The sequence below is a fragment of the Phyllobates terribilis genome, unplaced genomic scaffold (genome assembly GCF_046119375.1).
Source record: "Phyllobates terribilis strain yellow unplaced genomic scaffold, ASM4611937v1 Scaffold_11__3_contigs__length_659146591, whole genome shotgun sequence".
NCBI lineage: Eukaryota > Metazoa > Chordata > Amphibia > Anura > Dendrobatidae > Phyllobates > Phyllobates terribilis.
In genome coordinates, this window is record NW_027362771.1 from 478,515,500 (window position 1) to 478,542,540 (window position 27,041).

A 27,041-nucleotide genomic window follows, 5' to 3' on the forward strand; every position below is an offset into this window, starting at 1 on the left:
ATCCTCCTTGGTCTGTCTTAATCACTGATCATGTAAAATGAATCACTTGACCATAAGCCTAAAACCATTAAGTTAATATTCACCATGTAAGTGCATTTTTCCTCACCACAAACTGGCTGACAATAATAAGTTTATATAATGTTAGTTGAGCAACACTAGATAATGAAAGTCATTAAAAATCTATATATTTCAGAATTAAGCTTCCCTTACATCTTTGATAGTTGTTGGCCCAATGAGTAATCGGCCGATGGCCAAGCGGGCATGTGTTTTCACTAGGCGGAGAATAAACTGCAGTCAGACATCTCTGACAACGGCTTATCTCCCACAGAAATAAAAGATCAGCCATTGACATATTGTGCAAGGTGAGCATTGGGAGGTGCCTATACACGTAAGACAGTGTTCACCATTCGTTATGTTGCCCATTCATGACTCTGGGATTTCCATCTGAAACTTTACACCCCAGTTCTTCCTGATTGGTGTCCATCTTTTAAGCTAGACTCAATTTCATAGTGTATACCACTATTGTATCCAGTGACAAAGACAGATACCGTGAACTCTATTACCACCTATTGGAAGTAGCAATCCTAAAAGTCAATATCAACCCTTTAAGGAGCCTTGTAACATGACTTAGAATAAAAGCCAAACCAGAATCTCAATTTGGAGACACATGTTTTGGGGTGTTGACCCTCCTCAGCACAAAGCATGAGATCTGTTTTAAGCTTTATATTTTGGAATTCATTTTCCTAAGTGAAGTCAATGGATCAGTTGGGGGCAAGTCTCAATCTTATTTTTCATAAGAAAGGCCTGATGCAGTCATTAATGGAGGTACAGACATGGTCTGAACCCAGCCTAAGATGGTTGCCTGGTCCCACCGAAATATGAATTTATTAAAGCCGTTTAGGAACCAGGCTCTCATGGGGTCAAAAAGGTATTTTACTGTGATTATTCCTAATGAAACAGCAGCAAAAAATTAACATGGAGGTACTGGAATGTTTTTTGGGTTTTATGTCAATTGCAAGACTTTCTCAAGTAGACTTAGCCAATGGGTGTTGATATAAACTGCAAATAAAAAACAAGTCAATTCAATGTAATTGGATATTTGGAATTCTACTAGATCGCATATGAAATAGATCCTAGTAGCAAGTGAATAGCTCCACATAGGTTGCAAGGCTTTTTAGCTGATTGAGTTGTATGTAGCCTATTGGTAGTGTGCATGTGGCAGATCGGCCAGTGTGCCCGTAGTAGGCAAGCAAAGAGATTTAGATGTCAACTACGAAAGACAAGGCAAATAAACACGTTTTGGCCTTTTATGACATCTTTTGGCGATGATATTGATGTTTGTGCTTCCTTCTACTTCTGAATGATTTGTAACTTAATTTAAGTTGTATATGTTTCACAATTATGCAGGAATATCAAGTGATAAGAATTTTGCCACCAATTTATCAAGACTGATATTTTGCTCTCCAGTGTTGATGAACAGTGACATGTGCCAACTTCGTCAAAAGGTGCGCACCTCTTAATTATTTTTTTAGGTCACAGGCGCTAATGCAAGGAATGTATTCCAGTCTGTGGAGTACACATCTATCTTCATGATATCGTTATGAATTTGCCAGCACGCCCTCTACCAACTAAGGTCCACCCATGTTTGAAAAAGTTGGCTGAGACTGACGTAAAAACTCCAAAGGTCACAAATTTGAGTGTATACGAATGTTTCGATATTTCAATAGGTCTTACTCCAGAACTCTGAATGATGATAAATCGGGGCTGCAATGCGATATCTTATCCCCAAGAAATCCACATTTTTCTTAATGTAAATGAGCTGTTCAGGGCTATGGTCTCCAGTGATCCAGTTATCCTGTGATCTGGATAAGAATCTGCCTCCATAGCTTATTATAAATAAAAGGAGGAGTTACCAGTGTGATGTGTGATGGCTGATCTCTGCTCTCCTGATCTCACTGCAGAGCTGTGTGTGATTACACCCGACAAGTCTGCAGGTTCCTCTCAGCTTCGGCTTCCAGCTCACCGGCAGACATGGCTGCAAAACAGCAGAGCTATGAGAGCTGCAACAAATGTGTTTGTAAGGAGACAAAGTTCAGTTCTACTGTTATTTGTTAGTTACATTTGTCACACAAATAACACCCCCTTTAATTTAAAATAATCTCTGGATTTCTCTGGAATAAGACATCGGAGTGCAGATAGTAAGGTATCATTGTATTCAGCTTCCTATGACCTAAATGGTCATATAGACGGCTTATTAGGAATGATCCTACTGACAAATTCCCTTTAATTTATGAATGATATACCATCTAAACACTGCCTTAAAAGAATCCAAAAATCATAATATCTTACTACAGCTCATTACTGGGACTCGTTTTAGATTTTAGTATATTTTAGATTTTGAGGTGCATTAGGATTCCAAAGGTGACAATAGTTCAGCCCTTATCTCAATTACAAATCAAAATCTTGTGTGCATTTCTGATTTTAGTTGATATTCTCAATAGAATGCCTTGATCAACTCATTACAGTTGCCACATTTTATATGATAAAAACCTAAATTGACCCCACTCTTTTGCCACCTTGGAACTTACTGTAAATCTTATCTGTAGTCCTTCAGGTTGACAATTCAACCAGCTTCAACAAAAATGTTAGATGGCTCAAGAATGATATATGACAATTCAGTGTAAGACTTGGGGCCCGGCATAGGAAATGAATCCGTGAATATTGTGGATATCATTGCACACATACAGGACATATCATCAATAGGATCTGAATCAAGTACACTTTAGTAGCAAGAAATTGGCTTTAAATTGCTAGACCTTTTGCTAGACTTTTAGGGCTTGTTGCTTTACAGGGTGTCTAGTGCCAGCACTCTAGTGCCCCAACCGGACAGTTTGACTCATTGAATTGCATCTGCAGTATGATATATTTAGTGGCCATTTTCATGTACACTGTTGGACTGATTATATGGTTTGGTGTACCATATTTTTATGCCATGGTGGCCTTACTTGCTATATACAAACAAGCACGTGTATGTGCATAAAAAAAACATCTGAAATCTCCACCACTTTCATATGTCACCACCTGGCAATGTGAAGGGTAAGTTATAGACGTCTTCCCGAATAAGTATGGAAACTGCAAGGAAAATCATACTTTAAAAGCCCACGACAGTTCACTAATGGAAGATTACACATGGCTCTCTGTATAGCGCACACTCTCTCTAGAAGTTTGGAGATTGTTTCTATATTTTAACATAGACTTCTACATATTCTATATATTTACAGATATTCTACGTCTTACCGGTAACAGTAGAAAGAAAACCTACTTGAAAAGTAGAGGCGCATATATCGGCGGTCATGTCACCCAAACATTAAACTGCGGACAAGCATCATGGGTATTTACATGCAAATATCTGCACAAAATAGTCGAACAGGAATTCCTTACCAGGGTGATGATAGCAATGCCAGAGCGTGATAAAAATAACCCTTCGATGCCCACAATCAAGTATTGTCACATGGTTAATCTGTCGGTCATTCCATCAATCAGTTCCTTTTAACCCGTTTTGCTACCTAATGAGTTGCAGCACCGTAAGTTAAAAAAAAAAAAAATCTTCAGAGTAAAACATACATATCCAGTTTACATCTATATATATTTATATATGTATATATAAAATCATGGGATCATCAGCCATGTCCCCTGTCATAGCAAAATAGACAGATCTAAAAGAGGGTGCCCTTTTTTGTCTTTGCACTAAAAAGCTTTATGATGAAGTATCAGTCATTATAAACAAGCCTTCCAAATGTCTACCCATAGCCAGGTGATGCCTCCAACATTATAAAAGGCACTTTTTATTTTAAGAAATATTTTTAGGGGGGGGGGGAAGCAGATATAAAATGTCCTGTGAACATCTAGAGATCTAAGACTTATTCCTCCATTTTCATACTCGTAGTGGAGACCGTCCATTCTACTTTAACCATGCGTCGTCATTCTTCTTCTACATCAAACAGAACATGTACATTCTCATTTTGCCTCCTTCAAAGAAAATACCATTCTCCTCTCAGCAGTTGTTTAAGTGTGTCAGCAAGTCGTTTTCCTTGCACTTATCTTAGACTTGTGGAGGCCCCTGACGAAGGTGACAACTGGTTGTAATGGAGGTGGACCGATCACAAGAAAACTTTTTTGTGTTACTTTATACAGTTATACTGTATTTTAGAAACCTTGATGCACCTTGGCTATAGCAAAAATAGTATAAAACCTCTTTTAGTAGACTTGTAAACTTAAAGAGTAACCGTCATTTTAATACTTATTTCATAAATCAATAGTACACATGAAAATAAGCAACTTTGTAATATATCTGATCAGAGAAATCTGCTTCTTGCTCCGCCAGGACTGATTTTTCATTTTCAAAATTGTCAATTTATGGGTAAAATCTGTTTTCAGTGGAGACAGATTTTGACATTACTGAGATAGTAGATGACAGTTTCTAATGATAACATTGTATAAAGAGGAGAGAAGAAGAGGTGCTGCTAAATATCATAGAATGTTATAAAAACCAACAGTCATCTCCTATCTCAGTAATGACAAAGTTTATCTTCACCGAATACAGATTTTAGCCGTGAATTAAGAATTTTGAAATGAAAGATCAGTCCAGGAGGAGAAACTAGAGGATTTCTGTGATAAGATACGTTGCAAAGTTGCTTATTTTCATGTGTCCCATTGATTTATGAAAAAAAAAATTAAATGATGGTTACATATTAAGTTTTTTTTTCTAAAAGTGATGTTTTCTGTTTTATCCATATGTTCACATCTGCTCAGCAATAATATTTATAAGTATGGTCAATTGAAATCTGCCCATGAACCTAAATATATTTCCAGTTAAAGGAGGCATTGGGGACAGTTTGGGGGGCAATTTTTATCTAAACTTAAACAGTAACCGTTGTTTTAATTTTTATTTCCTAAATCAATAGCCCATGTAAAAATAAGAAAAACTTTGTATTATATCTTATCAGAATTTGTAGTAGAAGATAGAGCCAAAGAGTTGGGAAGAGAAGGCTGAGATTCAAGAAAGGGTGGGTACTGGGAGAAAGGTCAGTACGTAGGTGGGTGCTGGTACAAAAAGGGGTATGTTATTTCTTAAATGGAATCTGTCAGCAGGTTTATGCTATGTAATGTGAGAGCAACATAATATAGGACACGAGAGCTTGATTTCAACGATGTGTCATTTACTGGTTTGCTTGATGCAGTGTTGCTGGAATCCTTGTTTCTCTGTTCTAGATATAGCAGTGCTCAGAATGCTGAGCTGTGTATAACCCCGCCCACACCCCTGATTGGCAGCTTCCTGTGTGCATTGTGAGCAAGCTGCCAATCAGTGGTGGAGGCGGGGTTACACAGATTAGCCTAACAGCCCTACAGTTGAGAACTAGTCAGGCAGTGATAATCTCCTGCTGATAAAACACTGATTGTATTGAAACTACAATACACAACCCAGTAAGTGACATATAATTGAAATCAGGCTCACTTGCCCTACATTATAAGTCCCTCAGACTAAAAGAAAAAACGAAAAAAAAAGAAAAAACCTGCTGACAAATACATTAGTAAGAAGTGTCTATACACCAATGAGTGGGTGCAAAAGTAAAGTATCATTCTAGGCCCTTTTTGCCCCACAAGTAGGAGAATTTACAATTCAAAAGTGATTGCTGCCGCACTTGGTGCATCATACATCTCATGGTCAGCTTTGCCTCGTTTCTTTTTGTTTAGTCTGCGTCCTCCATTTGTTTGACATTGAAAATAAGTCCAGTAATATCCCTTTTTCTCACCACAGATAGATTATTTTCATGTCAGCAATACTTCTCCTTAAACCCAGTGCTAAAGACAAAGAAGAGCAAGTAATCCAAGTCACAGTCACACTCAGGATGATTTTCTTCCAGAAAGCCTCACACGCGCTTACAGAACAAAACCAGAAAAACTCACATTTCAAATTCTACAAAAGCAAAAAAAAAAAAAAGTATTAAAAAATGAGGTAGAAGTTTGTCTACAAAGTTTGGAAGTGCATCACGCTAAAAAGTAAAATAAAGGGAAATTTACCTCAGAGCAACATCAGTTACGAGGAACCAAATAGCGAGGAATATTTGTGGCTTGTTACTTTACTATTGGGAATAGTAATGAATATGAGGTTGTTTGGCATGTTTTTAGCCTGGGGTTACTATTTGGCATAAATAAGAGTGAATCTGTTGAGCTGCGTCAGTCCAGATCTCTCTGATGAGCTCCTCCTACTTGTAGAAGAAGTGTCGGGAGCAGTGTAAAATCAAAATACTTTTTCCCACGCAGAAAGTTTTCACATGGATTTTAAGCAGATCCACTCCAAAATCCATATATAAAAAAAAAACACTTTAAATGCTCTTTGAAGTAAATTTGCTTCTAAACCCTTCTAAAAAAAAAACCTCAGTGTGAACGCAGCCTAACAGGCTTTGCTACATTACCCTGTAATTAATCTATGGTCAAAAAACTATATGTTACGTAAGCTATAAGATTTCCGATTTTTTACAAGATTTTAGAAATGAGTTGGGGTGTTAGGTCACGTACCCATGTCCATATAGGCAACTTTATGGATATGATGCCTACACTGATCTCTTTACATGCAAAATGTATACATTTTAGGTCATGTGCACACGTTGAGTATTTGGTCAGTATTTTACCTTAGTATTTGTAAGCCAAAACCAGGAGTGGGTGATAAATACAGAAGTGGTGACATGTTTCTATTATACTTTTCCTCTGATTGTTCCACTCCTGGTTTTGGCTTATAAATACTGATGTAAAATACTGACCAAATACTGAACGTGTGAACGTGTCCTAACAGGCTAAATTACTATCCCACCCTATTCTGTGGGCAATGACCCTAAATCAGTTCTTGTGGACCAAAACTGTAGGACAAGTAATACACACACCATGTTTAGTCCTCCTTTAGTACACAATGCTTTTATATGTGCCTTATTGTTGATTTAGTATTAAATGTGCTTTTCTTCCCCTTTTTAGGGACATTTTAGTAAGAATTTGAAATCATAATCTGATGTAAGTTTAAGGCTATTTGTACACGTTCAGTATTTGCTCAGTATTTTATCTCAGTATGTGTAAGCCAAAATCAGGAGCGGAACAATCAGAGGAAAAGTATAATAGAAACACGTCACCACTTCTGGATTTATCACCCACTCCTGGTTTTGGCTTACAAATACTGATATAAAATACTGACCAAATACTGAACATGTGAACATGTCCTACACAGCTTTCCATCCAGGTGCTGCTGGATTGCCACATATTCCTCGTTAGATGGCTGCAGTCATTGGACTTCTGTAATATTGTCACTAACAGGCACACATTTATCCCCTATATTGTGATCTGTAGGGGGCATGTGTTCGCACTAGTCACGCATGATCAAATTTCACAGAATAACAAACAGATCATACTTGAAAACATTCATCCCGGTTGAGGTAGGTATGGAGATTGACCTCTGTACAGACTCCTCAATACAGTTTGTATCCGACTTCTCAGCAGACAAATTAAAAAAAAAAACCTAATGAACCATCTCACCTTCAGACCAGGCTACTCGAGCAGCAGGCGTTCCCGGGATATCCCTGAGAGCCTAAACAATCATCTGGTATCATAATAGTAATAATAACACAGGGTTAAAAATGTCAGTGGGTAATGATGATGTCAATTGAGTAAATTTCCCTATAACATCTATTAGCCCTGCATCCAAAGGGATTAGAAAAGCAGGCAAATTCCATGTGTTGTGACTGGAAAAAAAAGACGGCTGCCCACAGTCTCTGGAGAGTAACAGTCTATAAGTGCCAAATGTTCTCACATAATAATTAAAAAAGTACAAAACTCTATCAAAAGGGTACAAGAGAATCACAGGGTTCGGAAAATGGAGACCTGAGATGTATAGCAAGCTCCGAACAAACACAGCTGAAAGGAGCAGCAGGGATTCTGGGTCAGTTCAGTTTTGGAGGAAGTCGGGGGCTCAGTCCTTGGCTGCAGGTGGATGGTTAATTGCTTGAGATCCAGGAGGGTCTTCTTCAGCAAAACTGATTTCATCAGGAATGATGGCGGACACCAGAGTTACATCCAAAGAGTGTGAAGCAGCAGACTGTCATGGAGAAGAAAAAAATACAGGTGAATTAGCTTTTTATATCATCACTCAACTGACCCATGTAGCCTTTCTATACGTAGGTGAGGTCTACATACAGAATTTTTCAGGCTTTTTTATATTATTTTGCCTCTGGCCGTGACTTCAAAAGTATTAGTAACATCAGGTATGGTCAATATTACATCAGGTATGGTCTAACCAGTCGGACCCTGGTCCTGCTCTTCCCCCCATCTACATTGAGCTTGTCTGACACAAGGTGGACAGTTGGTGCTTATAAAGTTCTATGGAAAACTGCAACTGTCATTTCAGGAGAACTTAGAGCAGAATGTCTATGTCTGCCTCTAGTTCCCCCTGCGCTAACTACCACCTCCTATCTCAGTAATAGGAAAATCTGTCTCCACCAACACAGATTTTATCCATTAACTAAAAGTGAAAGTTGCTTATTTTATGTGTATTATTATTGATTTCGTAAACAAGATTTAAATTCATGGTTATTCTTTAAGGGTATGACTGTCCTAAATATTTGTTACGGAGTGTGATGGCCCCCTGTGTATAAATACTGTATACATTGACGTAGTGAGAATCCGCATATATCCTTTGTATGTGGTGAATGTGCATTCACATATTGGTTGATACACAGTGAATGCTTGTATGTAAAGTAGTGAATATATGTAAGTATTGTAAGGTGGTTGTCAGACACATAGTGGATGGGAGATAAACCTGGAGTAATGCTTTAGTACATATAGGACTAAAAGGAGTTAATCTGCCATGACAGGTTGATTGTGAGCATCTGAAGAGTTGGGAGAGATGGGTGTGGTTACTTTGTAAAATGAGGCCAGTTTGCCTCTCACATGTGTGTGTATGGAGGTGTGCAGATCTCCTGTATTGAGTGCCTTCGCTAAAGGACTAAGAAGCTGGAATCTAACCCAGGCGAGCTAACCAGCACTATTGTATGGACTTTTTGCTTTATGTTTTACTTTGTGCCGGACAAGGGATGTATTTGAGTTTCCTGTGACCACAATAAACCAGCCGGACTTTAAATAGAAACAGTTCATGTGATATCTCAGATCGCTCCCAAGTGAGTAGCATTGTTACAGTATGTGCTTATACACATTCGGCACGCACAGTACCTTCACTACTCATTTTTGGGCCGGTTTTCTATAAATGAGAAGTACTTACTCACTTTGTTACGGATATTTCCTATGATACAGAAATATCTTCTTGATATGACTACGTAAAAGTTTCTCACCTCTGATCGTGTTGAGCGAGGAAAGAGATGCTCCATCTCATTGAGGTCACTAACTTTCCCTTTCAATTCAGAAACATTAGGATCCATCAGTATAGCACCATTTTGAGTACTTCGGTGTGAAATTCTGCCATTAATGCCACCAGCAGCTTGTGGAGCTGACATCTGGTCCTGTGATGCCTTACACTTCATCAGTCTACGAGAAGTAAAGGTACAAACAAAAACAATTTATTTACGGCACATTTAGATACAAAAAGTTTTTCTGTTACCTGATTGATGTCCATATATTCTCTCATGTCTTCGCCAAATTTAGTTTTGTCTTTAGGCACAAGGATCAAAAATCATCGCATGTTCATATCAGGAGCAGATGTAGAAAACCTGAGCCCCAGAAATGGTGTCAATTTGGGCTCCTAGAAGCCATAACAATGACTCAACGAGTAGACGCAATTGAATCGTGGTATCAAACCATTAGGATGCTATGGTCAATGTTCACCACAACATCTAAGTGTTTAAAGTGCTGCGATCAGCGCTAGCTCCAATCACAGCAGTTACCTGCGGGTGTCTACTGTGAAGAGGGCACCATTATTGGAGATATACTACTGGTTCATATGTTAATTGCCTTTTTTTTCAATCTATTGCATATGAGGACATTAATGTGGATTATTAATAAAAGGATTGTCACATAAACAACACATAACACCTATCCACAGAACAGATGATAAATGTATGATTGATGCGGTCAGGCTGCTGGGACCCCCACAGATCATGAGAATGGGGGTTCCAAAGTGCACTGTGTGAATGGAGTGAACAGGTAGAGAGTATTTGCAACTGCTCTATACACTGTAGGAGTGGTGGTCGCACATGCTTATAGACCTCTATTCACACTGGGGACTTTGAACTGGGGGGGCCGTTTCAGTATCTGTGGGGGTCTCAACACTTGAACCCCCAGTGATAATACATTTACTATCTATTCTGTTGATATGTGATAAATGTTTATGGGACAACCTCCCACAAAGTTCCACTAATATCCCTGAACTCTCAGACGTCACACAAGAAAAAAGTTGTCATAGGGACATGGCCTGTACAGTCTACATGTTTAATTATGTAGTTGTTACATTATGTGTTTAGTAATTATAATTGTCATAAAAATGTCACAAAAGGGAAGGAAAAATAACAAAAACTTTACATATAGCCATGCTATAGACCTGGTTCTTCTTGCTACTTTAGCACCATACTCTGACTTCATATAGGTTTTGATGAAAAGTCTAATTCAAATTTCTTACACTATAAAAGCTTAAAAAACAAAATAATTAAAGAAGCAACTTAAAGATGTTCTTGGGAGAAGAAAACCACTTTCTAAATGTCACCCTCTGTACAAGTCTACAGATTAATCCATGGCTAGGCATGAACAATATCCCTTATGCCACCAAATATTTAAAGCCATCAGTTTTGATCTGCAATAATAGGCTCCAAGAAACAAAAATAAGAATTTTCAAAGGTTCAAGTCTCTCATATTAAAACATTACTGTATGTTATATTTGAAGTGTCCCATTTTTATAGAACATTTTTCCTGATCTTTGCATATATTATGCTATAAAAATATATTTTTGTCCTACCTCCCACGATATCCAAACATCAGGAACAGCACACAGAAAATGATACAGGTCACGCCGATGTGTATTCCAATGATGATGCCAGTTGTAGAAGACTGTGCCCTCTGTTCATCACCTACACAATTGCAGGATGGATTTAGCACTGTGTACAGAAATAAGGGGTTATACAAAAAGACTTCTATAATTTGTGGGAACTGTTTTTTGAGGATATTTTTAATATTTAACTCCTTGGAAACACCGCTATTTTTCATTTATTCATTTTTTTTCTTCCCCCTGCTTCCAATATCCATAATTTTTTTCTCTCTATCAACATAGTCATATGAGGGCTTTTTTTTTGAGGAATGAGTTGTCGTTTTGAATAGAGGTGAGCAAAAAGATTTGCAGGACCCTGGTCCAGAAGCCACATCATCGGTAGGCTGTGGCCCCTGGACCAAAGCTCTGTGAACCTCCCCCTACCTGCAGGAATCCCCAGCGCCCCTACTAATTAGCCAGCGTAATGTCATAATCACAGAGGGAAACATGATATCGTACAAGGGCTACTAATCAGAAGAGGTGCCGAGGATGCTATAGATAATAAGGCTACATTCCCATGATCAGTGTTTGTGGAGTTTTTCACACTGCAAAATTTCTGCACCTTAGTTTACTTGCGTTTTTTTCATTGTATTTTTGAGCTGCGTTTTTGGTTTGTGTTTGATGTGACATGCTTTAAATAAAGCTGCTTTGTCTTTGAAACATCCTGGTACTTGACATTTAGTGCATAAATGCACTAAAAACACACGTGTGTTTTTTACCTGCGGATTTTCCGCATCTAATGTAAGTCTATGGGAAAATTCCACATAGAAAACTTAGTGTACCTGCAAGAGAAATTGACATGTTGAGAATTGGAAAAACGAACCGCAGGTCAGTTTACGCAGCGTAAAAAAAAAAGGACAGTGGGCATGAGAGTTCTATAAATCCCATCCACTTTGCTGGTACTGTAAAGCGCTGCATTTTTCCCGCAGCGAAAATATGCAGTGTCAAAAATGCGATAAAAGCTCATCGTGGGCCTTAGAGGTCTGCAGTGCTGTTGTCTAGCAGCCACAGACTACTAACGTGGCTTTTAAACAATGGTAGTGCAAATCTTTTTGCTCAACTCTAGGCTTGAATGGCATTATTCATTTTACTATATAAGTGCGGAATATTTTCCTGAGTAAAGTTAAAGTAAAAAAAAGAGGAGAAGATGAAAGATGTAACAGACGGGGCAAAACTAAAAAGGCTAAAAAGGCTGACAAATAGCATTTACCTTGGGAGCAGAGATTTTAGAGAGCAATACAAGCAAAAAAGAATGTAAAATCTACATACAACGTCTTGCGTGCCATATCCCACTGTTGTTGTGATGTACATGGAGGAAGGGGTCTAGTTTCAGTTCTAACCAAGCCTATCATCCATGGCCTGAACTACTCTTCTTTTACAGGGCAGTTAGCCCACTCCCCATGCAAAAGGGAAAAAGACGCCTTGGCCCCATTCACCTAGGATAAGGTGGGATGAGGTCAAGAACCAACAATAGAAGGACATTTACACAAGGACTCTCTTTCCCCTGTAGATTAGTAGTCACTAATATATCCTTTATACTGTTCCTCTATAATATGGAAGCTACTTACCAGCTCGGGCAGAGGTCTCCTTCAGTGACACAAAGCGAACTGTAGAATTTCCATCTCCATGCTGATTGAAGGCCAGCAACTTCACCTCATACACTACTAGGGGGTCTGGATACAAAACTTTATTACATTACAACCTATGCATTATATTGTCACACAATCATTTCCACTTTTTTTTCCCATCAATATCATTAAAGGGTTGTGCTAAGCACATATAACACACAAAGCCCAAAACTTGCCCCAAGAAAAAGCTAAAGGGCGACACCCTATTCGAAATTGGGTTATATTGATGTGCTGACTATCCTATGCTCTTTTGTGAGTATGCTAATTGCTTTTTAGAATAAAAATTTGTATTTGGTTTTTACACTATGGAGCCGCTTCATTAAGATTGGGGTCTTAATGAGGGTCGTGCAGGAACAAGACGCACCAAATTCATTAAGAGGCACGTCTTATTAGTAGCTTACGCCTGAGGAAGCCACCTCCTGTGGTGATACACGTGGTATGATGCTTTTTCTAAGAGCCAATTTACCTGGGTGACTATGCACATGGCACTTCATTGCACATAGTTATCGCTTACTTTCTTTTATATATATATATATGTATATATATATATATATATATATATATGTATATATATTTATTATACTGCATTATTTAATGTCTGTACATGTGCATTGCACTTTAGGTGTATTGTTCATTCATACTTATCTCATATTCGTTGTATCCCAGTGCCAAATTTTGGCCTGCGAAATTTGTTCTGGTGCAATAATTTCAAATGTTTGTATTTGTCTTGTCTAGGTTTTTGTGTTTCTTATTTAATTAAAAATTACATTTTTGAAATCTAGGAAGTGCAACCGACCTTTTGTGTCTCTTTTTTTTAATTAGAATACAAATTTGTTATTGGTTTTACACTATGAGGCTAATTCATTAAGACAGACATCTTATGTCAAGCTTAATGAGGGCCGTGCAGGAATAAGATGTACCGAAATCATTAAGAGGCGCGTCTTATTAGTTGCTTGCGCCCCGCCAGAAATATTACTCCACTCATGGAGTCAGGGACTGTTGTAAAATTTTTGCCATACACCGACACCTGTCCCAACCCGACTGCTCCACCTGTTTAAGCGGAGCTGCTTCAAACTGACGTGAAAACTTCAAAAATTGCAAAACTTTTGCGCAACTCGGCGTTGCACAAAAGATTTTTGACTTTCAAAATGTTTTGATGAATCACCCCCTAAGTTTTGACTGCTCTGATTGATAAGGAATCACACCATTTATTTGAAGAAGAACGTCTTAGGTGTTGTGAAAGTGTGCCAAGTGCGCTGTAAAACCGTAATCCAACATCTATCCTAATGGATGTTGTCTGTTTAGAAGAAATGTCTGAACAAACCATGAATACAAAACCCGGTGGTCTGTGAGATTTGGCACCGGTCAGAATGTGATGGTGTTCAGCTTCCCTAATTTCGCTTTTCAATGCTGTCCATTGCCGACTTCTTTGTGGACTATGTGCTCCTACATAGGATCAGCTCCACTGAAGAATTTGATAAAGCGACATTATATTTGCAATATTTTGTACTTTTATTGAGATTTTTGTAACCCATTTTTTTAACAAATATTGCAGCTCTTTTATATTTTACTCTGATTATTTTATAATCCAAGCACAGAATTTATTGCTCATATAAAATATGCCTCATGTTACAGAATCTAAGAATTATTTTGTTTATTTGAGGACATTTTATCTTCTAACTATATTATACTTGTCCTAAGGGAACAGTACATGTTGACAAATAGCAGCTGTTGAATGACTCAATATGAGATTGCTATATTACATTTCCCCATCATTTTGCCGAGGTGGCATTTACAAACCAGTGTTACTGCTAATTTTGACAGTTTTAATGCAGAGGAGGTGCCGGCTCCATGTTTGATTACCATTATTATGTGTCACTATATAATTCTATCACCCATCACTATAATTATAGGAGACAGAGGTGCTGCACAAGGTTCTCGTCTGTGCTAGGTGTCACAATAATATATTACCGGAGCCAATGGAAATATTACTCTGATCTAAGATGTATAAAGGCATGATGGTGTGCCTTGCCCTATACAACTCACCAAGCCGGCAGATGTTGTAAGCCGTAACATTGCTCGGCAGCAGCATGGGCCCAGTGTAATGTGGCAGCGGCACCTTACGGTAATAGAGCTTAAAACCTTCATTTTGACCCAACTTGATTGACGGCTCCCAAGCTGCCTGGATGGCTGTACTATTCAGGACCTTGATGTAGAGAGAAGGGACAGCCGGGACTGGAAAGATAAGATCACTAGAGTTAGTAGCAATGAACCCACTACATACGTATTGTAATTAATATCAGGTTGTTATATTTTCAGGAATTCCAGTCTTGAAATTTTATCTTGAGACTATATGTAAGAAAGTGATATAATTTGTAAAATAACCATTAGTGGCAGCTGGATGGCGCTGCGCTGGCATGGCTGATGGCTAACCAGGCAATAACATGCTTAGGCAAGAATACCCCATTAATCTTATTGAAATAAGTGAAGTCAGCACAAAATGACTGTTCAAACCAAGCACAGCAGCTTGTAGAAACATCTTTAATAAAAATTTTACCTTAATGTCCAAATCTGTTGCTAAGTTTGCCAGAAATCTTTATTCACATTTTCTAATAAGGCGATCGGTGCAGCCTTGGTGTGGCTGAGCAGTTCAGTTCACCTTCCCACCTACTTCGTTCTACCTCCACCCTTCAGTGACTTCCGTAAAGGGAAAAATACGGGGGGGGGAGTGGAGATGGAAGGAAAACCAGTGGGTGGGAAGGTGCACTGAACTGCTTGGCCACGCCCCCAATGCACAGACCATCTCATTAAAATATTGGAATAAAGAACAATTTCTCTCAAAGGCAGCAACAGATTTGGACACTAACATCATTGCTGTTTCTACAGTTTTCCGACATAATTTGCTGTAGTTTAGTGGCTTTAGTATTTGCGCCTTATATTCTATACATTTTATGCTTCTTATTAAGTTGTCTTTCTTTTTTTTAAAAAATAGTAAAAAAGTATTTATCCAGCTCACTCGAAAAATCTTCTGTCCCACCAGTAGTGCAGGGATGTGAAGCTTGAGTTAGCAACAAGGCGAGATATGGTTTCAACAAATGTATCCAGCAACAATTACTGGGTGAATTTCAACTAATTAAAAACAACCTTTTATTTGAAAAAAATTATTTGAAAAAATTCATAAGGGTTAAAAAACACTTCCGTTTATCAGGACATGCACAAAGGTACGCGTTTCGAACTGAATGTTCTTAATCATAGTATAGCGTAGTACCCTCATTCACTGGGGTTGTTTTATATAGTGACTATGCAGGATATGACATCAGCGGACACATTTATGCAACTTTTTGAAGAATTTTGCCACTTTTGGTGCTGAAAAGTCGCTAAACTGGTCAAATACAAAAATAAAGAGCATTTTTTATTTTACTTTAAATGCGTGAATGACGTGCGCTATTTTTAAGAATTTGGCTCAAAAAAACAATGGATGTCACCAAAGAAAGCTTTATCCCCTACAAGGGTGATAATATGTAGCTAGTACATTTTGTTAGGCTTCACCTAGCATAGCTCACTACCACTTTCCTGTGTGGATTATAACATAAATCTGATGCAAATAAAAAGTACTGCTCTCCAAATACGTGTAAATGTGAGAAAACGTTGCAGAGGTTTTGATAAATGGCAGAATATTTATTGTTTAGGATACCTCAATTTATTCTCATGAAGATCCTACATATTACACAGTCCTGATTTGCAAGAACAGCAATCAAACTGCATAGTATGAACAATTTCATTCCAGTTTATCAGTGCTCAAGTGGAGTCACATGACACTTCACAAACCAAATTTGTAGTACAGCCATTAAAAGTATGAGAATAAATGACAGACAGGCAGATTTAGGGAATATTCACGGAGAGATTTTTTTTTTTTAGAAAAAAAACAGATGTGATTTTTAATGTAAAGTGCCAATCAACTGTGCCACTCACAACAAGCAATGTAACGCTTCACCATGATGCTCCACTTTCTTTGATAAATTCTAATGAGACCATATTGTAACTAGTGTTGAGCGAGTATGTTCTATTAACCCTTTCGGCGAGTATGCTCGGGCCGAGCTCCGAGTATTTACAGCTGCTCGGTGATATGCTTGAATCGCTCCCGTGTGCATGATTTGCGACTGTTTGACAGCTTTGTTACATATTTCTTACACATTCCTCACATGTAATAAAGCTGTCAAACAGTTGCAAATCATGCACACGGGAGCGATTCAAGCATATCACCGAGCAGCTGTAAATACTCGGAGCTCGACCCGAGCATACTCGGACAGAGCATACTCGCTCAACCCTAATTGTAACCAAAGTACTGACCAAAATTTCAAGGGCACAGACAGCTACATTATTGATCAGGTTTTTTACATAGTAAAAGTGTCCCTTCGGTTTTTCATTGAAAAAAATAAATAAAACCAAAGAAATAAGCCAGAGCATAAGTTGGTATACAAGTGCTTCTCACTGAATTAGAATATCATCAAAAATGTAATTTATTTCAGTTCTTCAATACAAAAAGTGAAACTCATATATTATATAGAGTCATTACAAACAGAGTGATCTATTTCAAGTGTTTATTTCTGTTAATGTTGATGATTATGGCTTACAGCCAATGAAAATACAAAAGTCATTATCTCAGTAAATTAGAATACTTTATAACAACAGCTTCAAAAATGTTTCTAAAATCCGAAATGTTGGCCTACTGAAATGTATGTTCAGTAAATGCACTCAATACTTGGTTGGGGCTCCTTTTGCATCAATTACTGCATCAATGCGGCGTGGCATGGAGGCGATCAGCCTGTGGCACTGCTGAGGTGTTATGGAAGCCCAGGTTGCTTTGATAGCAGCCTTCAGCTCATCCGCATTGTTGGGTCTGGTGTCTCTCATCTTCCTCTCGACAATACCCCATAGATTCTCTATGGCGTTAATGTCAGGCGAGCTTGCGGGCCATTCAAGCACAGTGATATAGTTGTTTTTAACCAGATATTGGTACTTTTAGCAGTGTGGACAGGGGCCAAGCCCTGCTGGAGAATGAAATTTCCATCTCCAAAAAGCTTGTCGGCAGAGGGAAGCATGAAGTGCTCTACAATTTCCTGGTAGACGGCTGCGCTGACTTTGGTCTTGATAAAACACAGTGGACCTACACCAGCAGATGACATGGCTCCCCAAACCATCACTGATTGTGGAAACTTCACACTAGACCTCAAGCAGCTTGGATTGTGGCCTCTGCACTCTTCCTCCAGTTTCTGGGACTTTGATTTCCAAATGAAATGCAAAATTTACTTTCATCTGAAAACAACACCTTGGACCACTGAGCAACAGTCCAGGTCTTTTTCCCCTTGGCCCAGGTAAGACGCTTCTGGCGTTGTCTATTGGTCATGAGTGGCTTGACACAAGGAATGCGACACTTGTAGCCCATGTCCTGGATACGTCTGTGTGTGGTGGCTCTTGAAGCAATGACTCCAGCAGCAGTCCACTCCTTCTGAATCTCCCCCAAATTTTTGAATGGCCTTTTCTTAACAATCCTTTCAAGGCTGCAGTTATCCCGGTTGTTTGTGCACCTTTTTCTACCACACTTTTTCCTTCCACTCAACTTTCCATTAATATGCTTGGATACAGCACTCTGTAAACAGCCAGCTTCTTTAAGAATGACCTTTTGCGGCTTACCCTCCTTGTGGAGTATGTCAATGACTGCCTTCTGGACATCTGTCAAGTCAGCAGTCTTTCCCATGATTGTGGAGCCTACTGAAACAGACTAAGGAACCTTTTTAAAAACTTAGGAAGCCTTTGCAGGTGTTTTTTGTTAATTCGAATTTACTGAGATAATGACTTTTTTTGTGTTTTCATTGGCTGTAAGCCATAATCATCAACATTAACAGAAATAAACCCTTGAAATAGATCACTCTGTTTGTAATGACTCTATATAATATGAGTTTCACTTTTTGTATTGATGAACTGAAATAAATTAACTTTTTGATATATTCTAATTTAGTGAGAAGCACTTGTATGTGCAGTGTGTAAGAGCACGGTCACACTTTGCCTATTTCACAGACAAAACCTGAGAAAAAAACCAAATGTAGTAAGTAAATAAATACATAGTAATAGTACATTTCAATAACATAGGGTACTTAGTTAACACTATTTTGATCAAAAAAAGCGCAAAAACTGTCCCACCGCGACAAGGTGTACCCAATCGGGACGGTCTTATCCTGTCTTTAGTATTAAACACTTACTTTGTGTCAGTCGACCTCAATGTACAGTAGATAAGGGCAGAGCAGGACAGGGCCCCGACATCTACACTGAGGTCGGCTGACACAAGCTGAGGTTTTAATACTAGAGACAGGATAGGACTGTCCTGATTGGGTACACCTTGTTGCAGTGGGATGGCTTTTATGCTTTTTGATAAAAATCGTGTTAACTAAATACCTTATGTACTATTACTATTCAGTTACTACAGGATATATGCTAATTTTGTTTTTTTCCTTGGATTTTGTCTTAAAAAATGTATTACATTGTCTGGTGCCCTGCATTTTAGTGCTTCTCCTGCACATCTGTTGATTAGTCCCCTCTGCATTTATTTGCAAAAGCTGCCCACTTCTCAGACTACCATGTGCACACTGCATTTTGGAAGTCTAAGATATTCCCCTCTAAACTCAAATTGGTGAGCGCTTCAGGGGCAGTCACTACAATCCTATATGAAATAACAACTTTGGAGCATCTTTTCTTAGAACTGTTCCATTCCCATTTGTTCAATACCTCCTGAATAAATAGACAACTAGGTGTTAACCGCACCCCTTCTGAATGGGTGTGTATCTCTGCACAGTCTGACAGCAATTGTTGGCCAGTGTCAGACTTCATAGGGACATGCCCCTAACTGGTAGTACCAAGTTACCAAAGTATTCAGAAGAGGAATGGCACAGTACTGAGGCCTAAGAAAAGATTGTCCAGAATTGTAATTTTACAAATGATAATTAACTAATAGATACATATCGAGGGAGCTAAACCTAATCAATTCTGCCTGGTTCACCAAGTCTTCTCCTACCTTCTCCTAGAGTTCTCTGCACCACGCTGGCAGATGACTGGCTGGCTCCTCTAGAAGTATATGCTTTTATGTAGAAGATGTAGCTGGTAGATGGTTCTAGATCTGTCACTGTTTGATGAAAGGTATCCTTGCTCACAGCTTCTTGGTACTCCATTTGGACAGGGTCTGAGAATGAATCAGATATATCCCAATCACTCCTCAGTACATTGTCTGTAATTTTTCATTTTATAAGTATATCAGTATAGAATAATCAAATGTTTATGACAATTTAGGTTTAATATGCACAGAAATCTAAATATACATAAGATATGTCAGGTGTAAATCTCTATACATACAAATCGTGAAAGAAAAATGTTCAAAATAAAAAAATAAAAATTATTAGGAAGTTGGAAGAAGCAGATGAGGATTTAGATTTGAAGAAATTCGAGAAAATATGCAGTGGGGAAAATAAGTATTTGATACACTGCCGATTTTGCAAGTTTTCCCTCCTACAAAGAATGGAGAGGTCTGTAATATTTATCGTAGGTACACTTCAACGGTGAGAGACAGAATCTAAAAAAAATGCAGAAAATCACATTGTATTTTTACATCATTTTCATTTTATTGCATGAAATAAGTATTTGATACAATAGAAAAACAGAACTTAATATTTAGTACAGAAACCTTTGTTTGCAATTACAGAGGTCAGATGTTTCCTGTAGTTCTTGACCAAGTTTGCGCACACTGCAGCAGGGATTTGGGCCCCCTCCTCCATACAGATCTTCTCCAGATCTTTCAGGTTTCAGGACTGTCACTGGGCAACATTGAGCTTCTGCTCCCTCCAAAGATTTTCCATTGGGTTCAGGTCTGGAGACTGGCTAGGCCACTCCAGGACCTTGAAATGCTTCTTATGGAGCCAATCCTTAGTTGCCCTGGCTGTGTGTTTGAGATCATTGTCATGCTGGAAGACGCAGCCACGACCCATCATCAATGCTCTTACTGAGGGAAGAAGGTTACTGGCCAAAATCTTGCGATGCATGACCCCATCCATCCTCCCTTCAATACAATGCCGTCATCCTGTCACCTTTGCAGAAAAGCACCCCCCAAAGTATGATGTTTTCCCCACCATGCTTCACGGTTGGGATGGTGTTCTTGGGGTTGTGCTCATCCTTCTTCTTCCTCCAAACACGGCGAGTGAAGTTGATACCAAAAAGTTATATTTTAGTCTCCTCTGACCACAGGACCTTCTCCCATGCCTCCTCTGGATCATCCAGATGGTCACAAACTTCAAACAGGCCTGGACATTTGCTGGCGTGAGCAGGGAGACCTTGCGTACCCTGCAGGATTTTAATCCATGACGGTGTAGTGTGTTACTAATGGTAATGTTTGAGACTGGGGTCCCAGCACTCTTCAGTTCATTGACCAGGTCTTCCCGTGTAATTCTGGGCTGATTCCTGACCTTTCTCAGAATCATCCTTACCCCACAAGGCGAGACCTTCCATGGAGCCCCAGACTGAGGAAGAATGACAGTCATCTTGTGTCTCTTCTATTTTCTAATAATTGTGCCAACAGTTGTTACCTTCTCATCAAGCTGCTTGCCTATTGTCCTGTAGCCCATCCCAGCTTTGTGCAGGTCTACAATTTTGTCCCAGGTGTCCTTAGACAGCTCTTTGGTCTAACCCTTGGTGGAGAGGTTGGAGTGTGATTGATTTAGTGTGTGGATAGGTGTCTTTTATAAAGGTAACAAGTTCAAACAGGTGCAATTAATACAGGTGATGAGTGCAGAGTAGGAGAGTTTTTCTTTAAGAATCCAACAGGTCTGTGAGAGGCAGAATTCTTGGGTGTTTGGTAGGTGATCCAATTTTTATTTCATGCAATAAAATGCAATTTAATTATTTTAAATCATACAATGTAATTATCTGTTTTTTCTTTTTAGATTCTGTCTCTCACAGTTGTGTACCTACGATATAAATTACAGATCTCTCCATTCTTCGTAGGTGGGAAAACTTCCAAAATCAGCAGTGTATCAAATACTTATTTTCCCCACTGCATAATGGGGTTGGATGACAAACTAGCTTTATAGAGTAACCGTTGTTTACAATTTCTTTTTTTTTTCATATATCTATAGCACACATAAAAATAAGAAACTTTGTAATATACTTATTGGAGAAATCTGCTTCATTCTCCTCCTGCATTAATCATTCATTTTGAAAATCCTCAAAAACCTGTCTTCGGTGAATACATATTTTCCCATTACTAAGATAGGAGACGACAGCTGGTGCTTATAAAGTTCTATGGAGAACTCTAACTGTCGTTTCCAGAGAACTTGCAGCAGAATGTCTGCCTCTAGATCCTCCATCCCTTCTTCGTAGAATTTTAAAACCACCAACTGTCATCTCCTATGTCAGGAATGGGAATGTCTGTCTTCACTGAATTTTACAGATTTTTCCTGTGAATTAAGAGTGAAAAATTAGTCCAGGAGGTGAAAGAAGCAGATTTAATTAAGATATATTACAAATTTGCTTATTTTCACGTGCCTTTGGATACGGTGGCTGCATGATTGCCAGGACGTAGCTGTACTTCATCGGTCGGTATAGGTACGTCAAATGTCGTGAAGGGGTTAAAGAGTAACTGTCATTCAATTTTTATTTCTGACAGCAGGGCACCGGGGCTTGTAGCCACGGCGGGTTTGCAGCCCTTCGCAACTATGATCGCTGTGATTGACTGTTGAGTTCTGAACAGCCAATGTCAGCGATTTCAATGTTTCGGCAAATAGAATTGCTTGAAACATTGATGTCCAGCTTTGATCAGTGCTATAACAGCCCTGATCATAGGCTAGAGTTAGGAAATAGCAGCGTCAGCAGCCCAGCACTGATTGGTGCGATTGTACGATGACGTCCGATCGCACAAATCAGTGAGCAGGAGCACAGTCTGACCTTTCAGTGGTCGTTCTGCACAGCCTCATTCCAGATTGGAGACGTGTGCAGAGCGCTCACTGCGTTGTTTTGCTGCCGATCTGCTGGGCCTTGTGGTGCCACAGACTATTTTAGTTTGCGCCAACCTTCTGCTGCTGCTGCTGACTGAAGACCTGAAGAAAAGCAGAAAGAAGATCTGTTCCTGATCCATGCTTTTTTCTAGTCTACCCCAATCCCACTCACCCTCTTTCCCTAATCCCTTCTCCAGCCCCAATTCTGCCGCCGAGGGTTGATCAGTACTTGATCGCTGATTAGTGCTTGATTGCTTGAGTTTTTGGCAGTTTTTTTTATTTTGCACCACCTACGCGCGTGCATTCTGCAGCCACCAAGTGCTGATCAGTGAGGCACAACATCACTGATCGGCATCCGTGCTCGGTTTTTACCAGGACTTTTTTTTCCTATACATTCTTCCCCTTTTGCACCACCTCTGTGCGTGCGTTCTGCAGCCGCTGAGATGATCAGCATCCATGCTCGCTTTTGGCCAGGTTATTTTTTACCTGTCCATTTTTTATACCCCCTTTGGACTACCTCCATGCTTGCGCACTGCAGCTGGCGAGTACTGATCAATGACGCAAATCACTGATCGGCATTCGTTTTTTTTTGTTTTTTTTTCAAAAAGTGTAACACAAGAATCGAATAAAAATAATTTAGATTAGTTGGTAGGGCTAGATTAGGGACAGTAAAAATATACTGTAGTAATTAGCTTCTACTACATTATTTTTTACTAAAATATAAACAGAATTAGCGTCAGATAGTAAAGGCTAAAAAAAAAAAAATCAAATAATATACACTGTGGGCCATTTATATGGATACACCTAAATTAAATGGGAATGGTTGGTGATATCGACTTCCTGTTTGTGGCACATTAGTATATGGGAGGGGGAAAACTTTTTGCAGATGGGTGGTGACCATGGCGGCCATTTAGAAGTCGGCCATTTTGGATCCAACTTTATTTTTTTCAATGGGAAGAGGGTCATGTGACACATCAAACTTATTGAGAATTTCATAAGAAAAACAATGGTTTGCTTGGTTTTAACGTAACTTTATTCTTTCATGAGTTTTTTACAAATTTATGACCACTTGTAAAATGTGTTCAAAGTGCTGCCCATTGTGTTGGATTGTCAATGCAATCCTCTTCTCCCACTCTTCTCCCACACACTGATAGCAACACCGCAGAAGAAATGCTAGCACAGGCTTTTTCAGTATCCGTTGTTTCAGATGCTGAACATCTCGTATCTTCACAGCATAGACAATTGCCTTCAGATGACCCCAAAGATAAAAGTCTAAGGGAGTCAGATCGGGAGACCTTGGTGGCCATTCAACAGGCCCATGACGACCAATCCACTTTCCAGGAAACTGTTCATGTAGGAATGCTCGGACCTGACACCCATAATGTGGTGGTGCACCATCTTGTTGGAAAAACTCAGGGAACGTGCCATCTTCAGTGCATAAAGAGGGCAACACATCATCATGTAGCAATTTCAGATATCCAGTGGCATTGAGGTTTCCATTGATGAAGAATGGCCCCACTATCTTTGTACCCCATATACCACACCATACCATCAAGATATGAGATGTACAGCATCTGAAATAACGGATACTGGAAGCCTGTGCTAGCATTTCTTCTGAGGTTTTGCTATCAGTATGTCAAGAGTGGGAGAAGAGGATTTCATTGACAATCCAACACAATGGGCAGCACTTTGAACACATTTTACAAGTGGTCATAAATTTGTAAAAAACTCATGAAAGAATAAAGTTACGTTAAAACCAAGCAAACCATTGTTTTTCTTATGAAATTCTCAATAAGTTTGATGTGTCACATGACCCTCTTCCCATTGAAAAAAATAAAGTTGGATCCAAAATGGCTGACTACAAAATGGCCACCATGGTCACCACCCATCTGGAAAAGTTTTCTCCCTCCCTTATACTAATGTGCCACAAACAGAAAGTTGATATCACCAACCATTCCCATTTAACTTAGGAGTATCCATATAAATGGCCCACCCTGTAGATTAGTGGATAGATCTAGATTAGGGACCGTGTAATCCACAGTAAAAATATACTGTAGTATACAGTACAGACCAAAAGTTTGGACACATCTTCTCATTTAAAGATTTTTCTGTATTTTCATGACTATGAAAATTGTACATTTCACACTGAAGGCATCAAAACTATGAATTAACACATGTGGAATTATATACTTAACAAAAAGTGTGAAACAACTGAAAATATGTCTTATATTCTAGGTTCTTCAAAGTAGCCACCTTTTGCTTTGATGACTGCTTTGCACACTCTTGGCATTCTCTTGATGAGCTTCAAGAGGTAGTCACCAGAAATGGTTTTCCAACAATCCTGAAGGAGTTCCCAGAGATGCTTAGCACTTGTTGGCCCTTTTGCCTTCACTCTGTGGTCCAGCTCACCCCAAACCAACTCGATTGGGTTCTTGTCTGGTGACTGTGGAGGCCAGGTCATCTGGCGTAGCACCCCATCACTCTCGTTCTTGGTCAAATAGCCCTTACACAGCCTGGAGGTGTGTTTGTGGTCAGTGGCCTGTTGAAAAATAAATGATGGTCCAACTAAACGCAAACCGGATGGAATAGCATGCCGCTGCAAGATGCTGTGGTAGCCATGCTGGTTCAATATGCCTTCAATTTTGAATAAATCCCTAACAGTGTCACAAGCAAAACACCCCTACACCATCACATCTCCTCCTCCATGCTTCACGGTGAGAACCAGGCATGGAGAGTCCATCCGTTCACCTTTTCTGCATCACACAAAGACACGGTGGTTGGAACCAAAGATCTCAAATTTGGACTCATCAGACCAAAGCACAGATTTCCACTGGTCTAATGTCCATTCCTTGTGTTCTTTAGCCCAAACAAGTCTCTTCTGCTTGTTGCCTGTCCTTAGCAGTGGTTTCCTAGCAGCTATTTTACCATGAAGCACTATGATCCCTATGTATTTTACCATGAAGGCCTGCTGCACAAAGTCTCCTCTGAAGAGATGTGTCTGCTGCTAGAACTCTGTGTGGCATTGACCTGGTCTCTAATCTGAGCTGCTGTTAACCTGTGATTTCTGAGGCTGGTGACTCAGATAAACTTATCCTCAGAAGCAGAGGTGACTCTTGGTCTTCCTTTCCTGGGGCGGTCCTCATGTGAGCCAGTTTCTTTGTAGCGCTTGTTGGTTTTTGCAACTGCACTTGGGGACACTTTCAAAGTTTTCCCAATTTTTCGCACTGACTGACCTTCATTTCTTAAAGTAATGATGGCCACTCGTTTTTCTTTACTTAACTGCTTTTTTCTTGCCACAATACAAATTCTAACAGTCTATTCAGTAGGACTATCAGCTGTGTATCCACCAGACTTCTGCACAACACAACTGATGGTCCCAACCCCATTTATAAGGCAAGAAACCTCACTTATTAAACCTGACAGGGCACACCTGTGAAGTGAAAACCATTTCCGGTGACTACCTCTTGAAGCTCATCAAGAGAATGTCAAGAGTGTGCAAAGCAGTTATCAAAGCAAAAGGTGGCTACTTTGAAGAACCTAGAATACACTGTGTGCAGAATTATTAGGCAAATGAGTATTTTGATCACATGATACTTTTTATACATGTTGTCCTACTCCGAGCTGCATAGGCTTGAGAGCCAACTACCAATTAAGTAAATCTGGTGATGTGCATCTCTGTAATGAAGAGGGGTGCTGACTAATGACATCAACACCCTATATAAGGTGTGCTTAATTATTACGCAACTTCCTTTCCTTTGGCAAAATGGGTCAGAAGAGAGATTTGACGGGCTCTGAAAAGTCCAAAATTGTGAGATGTCTTGCAGAGGGATGCAGCAGTCTTGAAATTTCCAAACTTTTGATGCATGATCACCGAACAATCAAGCGTTTCCTGGCAAATAGCCAACTGGGTCGCAAGAAGCATGCTGGCCAAAAAAGGCGCAAAATAACTGCCCATGAATTGAGGAAAATCAAGCGTGAAGCTGCCAAGATGCCATTCGCCACCAGTTTTGCCATATTTCAGAGCTGCAACGTTACTGGAGTATCAAAAAGCAAAAGGTGTGAGATACTCAGGGACATGGCCAAGGTAAGGAAGGCTGAAAAACAACCACCTTTGAACAAGAAACATAAGATAAAACGTCAAGAATGGGCCAAGAAATATCTTAAGACTGATTTTTCAAAGGTTTTATGGACTGATGAAATGAGAGTGACTCTTGATGGGCCAGATGGATAGGCCAGAGGCTGGATCAGTAAAGGGCAGAGAGCTCCACTCCGGTATCATCAAAGATGAACTTGTGGGACCTTTGCGGG

At 39.4% G+C, this 27,041-nt stretch overlaps 1 protein-coding gene across 2 annotated transcripts in view; it reads right to left on the bottom strand.

Moving 5' to 3' along the window:
* Positions 1–6,282: 6,282 nt before the first annotated feature.
* Positions 6,283–27,041, bottom strand: part of IGDCC3 (immunoglobulin superfamily DCC subclass member 3) — a 203,036-nt gene continuing 182,277 nt past the window's right edge. Inside the window, exons 9-14 of one of the 2 annotated variants that reach the window (XM_073653419.1) lie at positions 19,769–19,933; positions 14,746–14,934; positions 12,640–12,744; positions 11,003–11,114; positions 9,390–9,582; positions 6,283–8,140 (exon numbers count right to left, since the gene is read on the bottom strand). In XM_073653419.1, coding sequence (XP_073509520.1) covers positions 8,015–8,140; positions 9,390–9,582; positions 11,003–11,114; positions 12,640–12,744; positions 14,746–14,934; positions 19,769–19,933 — 890 coding nt within the window. In that variant the 3' untranslated portion in view covers positions 6,283–8,014. Of the gene's footprint in view, positions 8,141–9,389; positions 9,583–11,002; positions 11,142–12,639; positions 12,745–14,745; positions 14,935–19,768; positions 19,934–27,041 lie in introns of both variants that reach the window. The other variant, XM_073653418.1, reaches the window with a different exon arrangement.